The sequence below is a fragment of the Gadus morhua genome, chromosome 22 (assembly GCF_902167405.1).
Source record: "Gadus morhua chromosome 22, gadMor3.0, whole genome shotgun sequence".
NCBI classification, from domain to species: Eukaryota; Metazoa; Chordata; class Actinopteri; order Gadiformes; family Gadidae; genus Gadus; species Gadus morhua.
The window spans coordinates 23,678,991-23,689,769 of record NC_044069.1 but is presented as its reverse complement, the minus strand read 5'-3'; the positions used below and the strand labels follow the sequence as shown (position 1 = coordinate 23,689,769).

General features: G+C 45.1%; 2 protein-coding genes across 5 annotated transcripts in view; one reads left to right on the top strand and one right to left on the bottom strand.

Moving 5' to 3' along the window:
• sp8a (sp8 transcription factor a) overlaps positions 1-2,504 on the top strand; it is a 3,144-nt gene extending 640 nt beyond the window's left edge. The window contains exon 2 of the mRNA XM_030347697.1: positions 104-2,504. Coding sequence (XP_030203557.1) covers positions 104-1,408 — 1,305 coding nt within the window. The 3' untranslated portion in view covers positions 1,409-2,504. The remainder of the gene's footprint in view (positions 1-103) is intronic.
• The window catches only part of itgb8 (integrin, beta 8), a 35,345-nt gene continuing 27,058 nt past the window's right edge, over positions 2,493-10,779 (bottom strand). The window contains exons 13-16 of one of the 4 annotated variants that reach the window (XM_030347696.1): positions 10,340-10,443; positions 9,467-9,577; positions 8,372-8,535; positions 2,493-4,509 (exon numbers count right to left, since the gene is read on the bottom strand). In XM_030347696.1, coding sequence (XP_030203556.1) covers positions 4,381-4,509; positions 8,372-8,535; positions 9,467-9,577; positions 10,340-10,443 — 508 coding nt within the window. In that variant the 3' untranslated portion in view covers positions 2,493-4,380. The remainder of the gene's footprint in view (positions 4,510-8,371; positions 8,536-9,466; positions 9,578-10,339; positions 10,444-10,779) is intronic. The other 3 variants (XR_003974596.1, XR_003974597.1, XR_003974598.1) reach the window with 3 other exon arrangements.

Sequence of the window (10,779 nt, the reverse complement as noted above, 5' to 3'; positions counted from 1 at the left end):
CATGCAAAAAAATTGGTTTCGATAAAGCGCTTATTGTGTCGCTAAAACGCACGGTGCAAAGAAAAACGAAAAACGAAAAAAACTTTTTTTCTGTGTTTGACAGGAGGAACCCCGGCTGGGCAGCGCGCCTCTGGCAATGCTGGCCGCCACCTGCAGCCGGATCGGAGACCTGAGCCCCTCGTCCTCCCCGGCGCTGTCGGACGGGACCTCGGGGCTCGCGAAGGGCTTCCTCCCGTGGAGGAGAGCGGCGCCCTGCATGTCCTCCGGCCTGGGCGCCAACCTCTCCTCGCTTGGGACGCACTCCTCCAGGAATAACGTGGGCGGTGGGCTTTCTGAGGGGGTCAACGTGTCCGCCTTCTCCAGCGCCTTTACCGTGTCCGCGCCCTGTTCCACGTTTGGGAATGACTTCTCCATGTACCCCAGCGCCGTGTCGTCGGACGGCGGCGTCCACGAACACACCAACGCGCAGCGCTCCATGTTTCTGTCCAAATTTCCCACGACTGTGGACGGCATACCGGGGATCTATCCGAGGATGCCCGCGCACCATTATGATTCGTGGTTCAAGCCCGAGGTTGGGAACGTCTCCAACGGCTCTCCCGTTTGGTGGGACATGAGTGCGGGCTGGGTGGACACTCAGAGTCCGGTGGGCTTGCCCTCTCCCATGAACGGCTACAGCACAGAGTACAGCCCTCTGTCCCACGGCCACGCCGCACTGAGCCCCGGCCCGCCGCAGCATCTCCTGCAGGCCAATTTCTCCGACGTCAAGCCGCAGCTCCTGGAAAGCTTCAGACCCTCAATCACGCGCGCCTATTCAGACTCCAACGGTATCGGCGCCTCCGCGTTGACCGAGAACGCGGTGCTCTCGCTGCCCGCCTCCTCGCGGTCCTCCTCGCGTCGCTACACCGGGAAAGCCACATGCGACTGTCCCAACTGCCAGGAGGCCGAGAGGCTCGGGCCGAGCGGAACGAGTCCACGCAGGAGAGGCCTGCACAGCTGCCACATACCTGGCTGCGGGAAGGTGTACGGCAAGACGTCGCATCTGAAGGCGCACCTGCGCTGGCACACCGGCGAGCGGCCGTTCGTCTGCAACTGGCTGTTCTGCGGGAAGCGCTTCACGCGCTCCGACGAGCTGCAGCGGCATTTGCGCACGCACACGGGGGAGAAGCGCTTCGAGTGCGCCGTGTGCCACAAGCGCTTCATGCGCTCGGACCACCTGAACAAGCACGCGAGGACGCACAGCGCGGACGGCTCGGAGGACGGTGGGGCGCCGGGGGGGTCTCTGGGCAAAGGGGGCAGCGACACGGAGAACAGCGCGTCCGGGAGCCCGAGTCACCAGTCCCCGGAGCTGTTGCTGCACGCTGCTAAGGAGCCAGGGCTGGGCCCCAACCCACACAACTCTGCTGATTAACCTGAACACAAAAGTTAACAAGAACAAGTGACTCTTGCAAGAAAATTTGCAATATCAAAAAGAGAGTGCTTTTTAGTTGTGGGACAGGAACAGAAAACTGGGCACTTTAATGCTACGCTTCACCCGTGGATGGAATTGTCCTTACCTCATCTTTAATGTCCCATTTGGTTTCTGATGACGTCATTGACCGTGTTGGTACTGCGTGCTTTAGGCTACTTTTCTGATTTTATGAATGAGTTTTTTTATTGGCTCATTTTTCCCATAGTGAGAATTTTGTCATGTTCTGTCTTGATATGTGGCACTTTGAACTATAATGTCTATTTATTTATTTTGGAACATTCTCTTTTTGTTGTTTTAGTTACACTGGGCATGTGTGGTATTTCTCATAAATCAATTAAACTGGATATGACTTATATCGTCTGGTTGTATTTTAGTATTTTAGCTATGTAGTGCCTACACTTTAATATCTCTATTGGAGCAAAACAATTTAAGGCGATTTTGCGTAAAAACGAGTAACCTCTTTTTGAACTGCTTATATATTTAAAATAAACTCGTCGATAAAAACAAAAACAAAATATAATATCAAGTAAGGTGAGCATTAATGTATTAATGAAATATTCTTAATATTCCAGGCGCAAATGTTGGTTATGAATGAATTTAGCACCACCTATTGTTCATTTTAAATCAATCGTACAGCCCCCTAAATGAATATCGCTTAATATTAATTGATACATATAAATATAGAATTTATATAATCTATATATAATAATGTAGATACAGCTTTGATACTTTATGGTCATTATCTGCAGGTGAATACTCACTGAAAATAATATCAGAAAGCCTCATCTCTTTGGAGAGGCTAATACAACGTTTATTTGCCCCAAAACACAGAATATGGCCATTATGAATTTCTATCATATAATCTTCCCATCAAGCCAGTTTTTTAACCATAAAATGACCCAAGGATTGATTTGCCATGTGATTAATATTGGTTCATGTATTCAATTAAAGTTTTCTTTCAATTCTAGTTTGGATCATTTTCCTAATAAGGTGCTGATAAGAGTAGAAAAATAACACTAGAAAAACAGATTTAGAAAATATTTTTTAATTTATGTAAAACTTGCATGCTACACAACTAGTAACTACATGTACAACAAAATTACAAGGAAAGTGCTGCTGTCACTCTAAAGTCCAATGCCCGGTCATGAGAAATTCATTTGGCAGAAAGCACATCCACTGCTAAATGTCTGTACTGTATAGCAAGCCTAAGGCTATGATGAAAATACAATACACAGTGCAAAAATAAACGTAAACTAAGAGAGAAAACATTTCAATAAATATTCATTAGTGTTCAAAACTAAACAAAGAGAAGCAGCTATGTCTGTAAACATCTCAATGGGCCTGTGATTATTATCTTTAGTATTATTTAATTTTTTCGTATTATCATTATTATTATTATTATTATTCTTTTCCGCCTTTCGTTACCTTCAGCAAACGAAACCCTGAGATAATTAATTGTATTTCTGTCTAGAAGTTGGTCTATAAAATATAAAGATTGTAATCTAAACAAAGAAATGTCAAATCAGAATGCAGAGGTGAACAGATTTCCGCCTCTGTTTGACTCAGCTCATGCTAATTGGCCTAATTATATGTTTCCAGTAATTATATGGTTACTGTATTTCGTTTCTCGCTGTCTACAAACCGTTCATCTTGTCTTAGAAATTCACATCGGCCAGGTTATAATGAACGGCCTCAATGCTTAAATCCAATGTTTTCGCCCAGTTCCGATCTATCACCCTATACTGTTCACATTGCCTTCACAGGCTCAGATCTCGATTCCTCAAAACCACAAAATTAAAGTGGTCCGATTCTGGTTTCAGATGATCAGGTGCCAAGGTTTACATGTTGTTAAAATAAAAACAAAATAATTGATCGGTTTCACTTTGGCTTATAATGTAAATTTGACCATGTAGAGATTATTTACAATTCTGATTCCATAGTCTGTTAGACCTGTTCACAGTGGATCAGGCCTCCTTTTACCCAAGCGCCTTCTGTGGAAATATAAGATAATGCCTCTTGTGTCTCATTCAGTGAGTCCGTTCAGTAGTACAAAACAGTTATTCTAGTGCAAGTCTATCATGATTATTGGCAATTGAAAAAAACAGAGTCTTTCGCTAACATGTTAACACACAAACAACGATTAGGAGACAAATAAAATAAGCAATATCAAGTTGAATGGTAAATGGACAAAATATCACAAAGTGTCTTCTTGACCAAAATAAATCGAGAACACATTAAATGCATTTGGAGGCAATACGCCTAATTAAATAAAATGTGATTCACGTCATCAAGGTTTAAATAAAATAAAGAAAAACATGCTGTTTACTAAATAAGTAAAAAAAGTAATTTGAAACATAATTCTAGTGTTTCATGCAGTTCCAGTAGCAAGCCAATGGAGCTGAGGTATGTAAGGTGTTCAGTGTGGTTGGAAATACGATGCCATTACAGTAGCTGGGCCAAAAGGGGGCGCGCTAACACCGGATAATGTTTATGTGGGATCCGAGGCAATGTTTGGAGTGTCCTACAAGACAAACGTGCGCACACACACGTTTGGATGTGAGACAATAAGCTAACGGATCACTGGTAACACAAAAGGAGGGAGAAATTCCTACCCTGTTGACACTCCCTGTAGCAACAGATGGGGAAGAGGATAGCAGAGGATCAGTGTGTTTTCCCTCCTTAACTCCCTCCTTCAAAATACTGGCCATTGTTACACAGTCTATACGTTTTTTTTGTTGGGTAGATGTGTCAAAGCAAAAAATAAAGTTGTAAAAATCAGTTCGAGCAGTTTGGGACTCAGAGTTGGTACAGAAAACATTAGAATGTCAAACACTGAGCTACATCTCTGCAACGCCCTCTGTAGGTCTGTATTGCTAGTTCACGTCCTCCTGACCTTGGACCCTGACCACTGCCTAGCACTGCCAGGGGTCTCGGAAGGTTATCTTGTGAACTTGAATGCTCATCTCCCCGGTGCGGTCGGGTGGGTGATCCCTCCTGTAGGTCACTGTCTTCTCATTTGTGGTAGGGATGAATGACAGGTCCTGAAGGGTGAGACATAAAATCGGTGAAGTGTGAGTGAGTGTATATATATACGACACACCTCTCATTCCTTTGTAACACGGGCATCACTCAAGTGGTTGTCAAAAATGTTCTGCCTTAAACTGTGATATGTATAGTATGATCGATAATCATCAATAAACAAGAAATGTGTACTGGTATGTCTTGTTCAGTTTTAAGATTTTGTATTATTGTTTAAATATACAAAAATAAACTGCATCCATTCAGTCCTCTACACCAACTGTAAGCTATGATGTCAGACCATTAAATATACAAACATACGACATATATCTTACAACCAGCGCAATTTATTTTCTACACCGACGCATGTATCGTTGCTAGTTTGCACCCGGCGCAAAGCTGATTTTCCCCCGCAGCAAACTCGCACCACTACGCTTGCGCCCTGAGAGGTGTGTCGGCGAAAAGCAGAGGCGTGTTCCGGCGCCAATGATAAATGGTGCTATATTACTGATCGATTTTGCCATTGCGCCACTGACCGAAAATATCCTGGTCTAAGTGCCCTAGCGGATAGCGCAGTTGGTGCTGCTATTTTGACGTGCCTAGGCAGGTCGGGACTGTAACATAAGCTTACACACGTAGGCTATACACAGCACAAACATGTAAACAATTAGCCTAATTTAAATATAATGATGTCAAAGATTATTTATATGTGTGAAACTGCATAGAAATAGCATGTGGATTGTAGATGTTTTTTTTCCATAAGGGCTGCATGAATGAACACTGTAGTAGGCTATGCCATGCATTAAAATAATAATAATAACAGTAATAAACTCGAGCAAAGTATATCCCAGGCTGATACTAAACACGTAACGCATAATATAGTCCATGGCGGTGAACTAGCATGTCAAAAAAATAACTTCACGCGGTGTGTCTTTTTACAATTTATTTGTTACCAGCATTCGTAGTGTTGATCAGCAGAGAAATAGTCTGCCAAAGACGCTGATGTCGCTTAGCAACCAAGGACGCTATTCACCATTCGAAGTTGTGAAGGCGCATGCAAGTCAACGGAGCGTTGAACAGCATTGAGAAGAGCCGTATAATAAACAACGATAGTCACATTCATTATTCGATATTCTACGTGACTCAGACTATTCGACTATTCGACGATCGTTGCCCATCCCTAGTGTGTGCATGTTAAAGTGCTGTACGTGGACATGGAGAGCCCTCTCCATAGCTGGAGTGCATCACATATTTTTTAACTATCTGTCGACGCCACGGAGACGGCAAGGATTGTGATTGGTCCAAATTCATTTCCGGAATCACTTTTCCGGTTTGACTTTGCACCTTAAAGGTGTATGGGATTTGCGAAACGCCAGCAGATTTTGAAAATACACACCTCAAATGGTCCTACCCCCTCTCCTTCAACGCTGACTCTGACTCCACCCATTCCAAGTACCTGGGGTCGCGCGCGAGGCGCGGGGGAGGGGGAGGGGGAGTGCAGTACGACCGTTTGATTGACGTACTTACTGTCCAATGCAACTCGGTGGCTCTGGAAATCATTGGCTGGAGTTTTTCGAGCCCTGCCCGTTCCACAGATGATTGACTTGTTTAATTTTCATGTTGGTACTTCTAACTCAGTGGCTGTAAGTGGGTTATGATAAGGATTTAAAGTAATTTTGCAAAAATGGCCAAAAAAGCGAATTCCATACCCAACCTTTAATTACTTTGTACATTGTTTACTTTGCACCTTAAGGACCAATACAACACCAAATAAGATTTGAAAAGCTTTGGAAGCTTATTTACAACACTGCTTACATGGTTTGTCGTCAATATATAAGATAGATCGGGCGGCGAATTGCATTGCGTATCCGACATCCGAACGGAGAGCTGCTTAGGGGTCTCCGTAGTTACGGAGTCGGATTACAGAGTCGGAGACTTTTACGTACCGTGGTACACCTCTGTAACCGCACGGAAGTGCCTGTACCATGACGGTTCGTTACAAATACGTATACCTTACACCCCTACATATCAGATATGTGTTAAGTTCTCTTTGCCGAAATTTACATGACAACTCAGTGTTTCTGAAGTTGTAGAAGAAAACGCTATTCCATGTGTGAATTAGGCCATATTATTTGGCCATAGACTGAGCCATTTGAAGTTTGAAATTCATATGGTCATGCATCTGTCTCTGTCTCATGGCTTTTAAAGGGTTCGGGAGATGGCACTCTCATTGGTTTTAGATTTGCGTCGGACGCAAGAGTCATTATCCACCGGTATAATAGCAACAGCGCCAGAGATCCGCCCACAAAGCTACTCCCATTTCGAGCTTCTCACTTGCGTTTCAGACCGTTAAAATAGGACCCTCTATCTCCCCTCCTCCATTGACAGAAATCTTTTCCAACCAGTCAGATCCAGCTTAAACTGGAATATATCACCTCTTATCCCTCAGATACTGGCCTCCTTCTCTCTGCTCATTCTTACAGCAGTGGATCCCTGGGACATTTAAGAGAGTCAGTCGCCAGCAAAGAAGAGGGGAAATGCAAACGACAGCTGCCCCACTCAAAGCAGCGTAGTGCTGTTGACTGAAACTTCCCTCCTCTTGGCACTGGGTGTGGGAGAGACAGAGAGAGAGAAAAAGAGAGAGCGAGAGAGAGAGCGAGAGAGAGAGAGAGAGAGAGAGAGCAAGGGTGGGATGACTATTCAAAGACACACTGAGCTAGAGCATTGGCTGTTCTGGAGCTGAGCCAGTTGTGTGGGATGATGTGTTCATATTGACCATTGGGTAGGGTTGCTAGATTATGGAAAAAATCATAATCATGATTATTTTGGTCAATATTGAAATCATGATTATTCAAACGATTATTTTTGAGTTTGAAAACATGATGTATTTATTCAGCATGTCTCTCCCAAAAAACACTTTGTAACAGAGCCTTAAAAAAAAAACACAAAATGGTCAAAAAGAAAATATTCAAATCTAAAATAATGTAGAGAGATATCCAGCTATATACCCAGCTGGATATATCCAGCTATATCCAGCTATTCTTTCCTACTTTCTATAAAATATAAAAAACATATTCGATTTTATTACTTTTGTGATCGTTTCACGCTAAAATCGAAATCGCGATCAAAATTCGATTAATCGCCCAGCCCTACCATTGGTGGGAGGCGCCCGTCAGGTCTTTGCGGTAGACGCAAGGAGGGTTCGCAAGGACGTAAGGAGTCCGTAACCCCCTTGCGTTGCGTGAACGTGGGACCATAATCAGCCCTTTAGAACAGAAACACTGGCCATCCGTTTATACTGTAGAATACTGCTTATGATTAAGTCATTGACCTGGAATATTATACATATCGACCTGTCCTCTTGTCATTAACAGGTAGGGATTAGTCATCTTATCATTAGCAGGTAGGGGTTGGTCATCTTGTCATTGATGAGCAGGTAGGGGTTTGTCATCTTTTCATTGATGAGCAGGTAGGGGTTAGTCATCTGGACCTTTATAAGCAGGTAGGGGTCAGTCATCTTGACCCTGATAAGCAGGTAGGGGTTAGTCATCTTGACCTTGATAAGCAGGTAGGGGTTAGTCATCTTGTCATTGATAAGCAGGTAGGGATTCGTCATCTTGTCATTGATAAGAAGGTAGGGGTTAGTCATCTTGTCATTGATAAGCAGGTAGGGGTTAGTCATCTTGTCATTGATAAGCAGGTAGGGGTTAGTCATCTTGTCATTGATAAGCAGTTAGGGGTTAGTCATCTGGCTCAAGGATGCCTACAGGTAGACTGCCTCTCGTTTGAGCAGTGAGTGTTTTGAATCGAGGACTCCTTTCACTATTTGATTTCATCAGGGAGACAATGCATGGGATACCCCTGTGTGGTCACCTCGGGGCCTACCTTGCTGGTGGGGTGGTAGTTGAGGTCCACGGTGGGGCCCCCTGGTGGCCGGCCTTGTCTCTGCAGCAGCAGCATGGACAGGGTGACCACGACCAGCCCGCAAAACACAGTGAGCGCACACACCCACACGAAGGTCCTTACATGGCCGGAGCTGCCGGCACACTCTGTGAACGCACACACACACACACACACACACACAGGGCATGGGTCAGCGACAGCTGTGCCAGCGGAGGAGCGGGAGGTCCTTGTCTCTCAGGGAGTGTCTCCGGGGTCATGTGGGAATGATGGCCTCGTTGGCCTGCGCACAATGGACCCAAAGTTCTGCTGTGACATTTCCCTCGCTGGGTTTCCATGGAGACCTGGCTCCAGCCACAACCGGGTGGAGGAGATATGGAGGGAGGGGCAATAAGGCGTCCCGTCGAGGGGGGAGGGTGTGGGGGAGGGGGTCGATGATGGGGGAGATAGAGAGCTGAAAAGCACAATGAGGAGAGCTGTTCCAAAATCACAGTGGGGAGTTATTGAGCCGTCGCAGCCCTTTCTGGATGTGTGTGTTTGTTTGTTTTTTGTGTGTGTGCATGTTTGTGTTTGTTTAACTTGAACCCCACATATGCGTTTGCATTAGGGTGCCTCGATTTGTGTGTGTGTGTGTTCTATTTGTCCAGAAAAACAGATATGATTATTTGGGCTAGCTTTCGTGTGTGTGTGTGTGTGTGTGTGTGTGTGTGTGTGTGTGTGTGTGTGTGTGTGTGTGTGTGTGCATTTGAGTCTGTATATGCGTTTGCCTGTGTATTTGTTGTTAATGTTTGTTTCTTTGCCTGAAACTACGGACATGTTTACGCAAGTGTTCCTCGAGGAAAGTTTGTGTGAGTGTGTTTGAATGTGTGCACGGTGGTATGTGTAGAGAAGTAAATGTGAAAAACAGCTGCCCCATGGACAGCATGCTGTCCATGGGGCAGCTGCAATACACTGAGGTGCACTCACACCACAGCGGAAGCAGCGGAACTGACCTGGATTATGCAAGTGTTTGTGTGTGTGTGTGTAAACATAAAATGTTTTTTGTCAGCATGTGTGTGTGTGTGTATTTGTGTAGCCTACCTGGGCGTGTGCTTATGTAGAGCTGTGTTAGGCCCGCCCTTGAGGTGGCGTGGAACCTAAAGTGACAGCTGTCACTGGGACGGATGTAAACACACTGACTCCACAGGTCCCCTGCATGAAATCACATTAGTGTCACCAAAATCAGACAAAACGTCTTAAATACAAACAAAAAGAAAAATTTGAGAAGGAATCAAGAATAAACTAAAATCTCAGAAGTTAAGTGTATAACATGGAAACAAATGATTAGTGTAAGCGTGCAGACTTGGTCTCAACATGTTTGCCCTCCCTGTTTTCTCTGACCTCTGCGCTCTCATCTGCGAGTCAGGCTTTTCCTTTGTTTGCATTGAGACAAACCTCACGGGTGGGCGGGATGTGTCCCCATTGGCTAATGAGTTTGACAGATGACAGCTGACTGACAGCTCAGTGCCCTGGATGTTGTGCAGCGCAGCAAGCCTGAGTTTGTTTTTTTTGTAGTGGAAACAGCACCGCAAAAAGCACTGACAACCTAACGACAGCCATACTTGATTCGTCTTGTAGGAGTCCCGTCAAATTAGCTAGTGGCTAGTGGACAGCTGGGGCCGCAGATGAGGGTGTCCGTGCCCGGTAAACCTCAGTTTATCGTGTACCCGATTGACCAAATAATTTGCTTGCAAGTTATTTTTTAGTCTAATTGGGTTTATGGGAAACAATAAAGGCAAAGAAAGTAGAATGATCTCAGCTCTGGGGTTTCAGTCATAACTTATTAATTCCTCTCGGCTCATTCTAAAATACCAGCCAAAACTGGCTAGATCACATGACCACACGCCGCTTCCTTTATGGTTGGATATATATGTTATAGTACAGGTGTTGTTTAATGGCTAAACTTAGTTGTACCTGAAATATAATCAACATAGCCCACCAATGGAGCACAAGTTTGATTGCAGTGTCCCGCCTCTCCGTGTAGCAGGCCATGAGCCAGGTGGCAGTCCACACACTTCCTGGCGGAGGGAGATAAATAGAGAGGGAGAGGAATAGAGGGAGTGAGAGAGAGCGAGAGAGAGAAAGAGAAATGGTGAGCGAGATGATGAGCAAGAGAGAAAAAGAGAGAGTCTGTGAGTAAGTGAGTGAGTGAGTGAGTGAGTGAGTGAGTGAGGGTGCACTCACACTAGGCCATCTGGCCTTTGCCGTTGTCCGTTTTCAAACCTAACCGTGCTCAAATGGCCCCATTGTTCTCTGGCCTGCACTCACACTAGGCCATCTGGCCGTGGCCGTTGGCCGTCGCAACTGTGGCCTGGCCACGGTAGGCTCTTGTACATACGTCATCACGTCGCAAG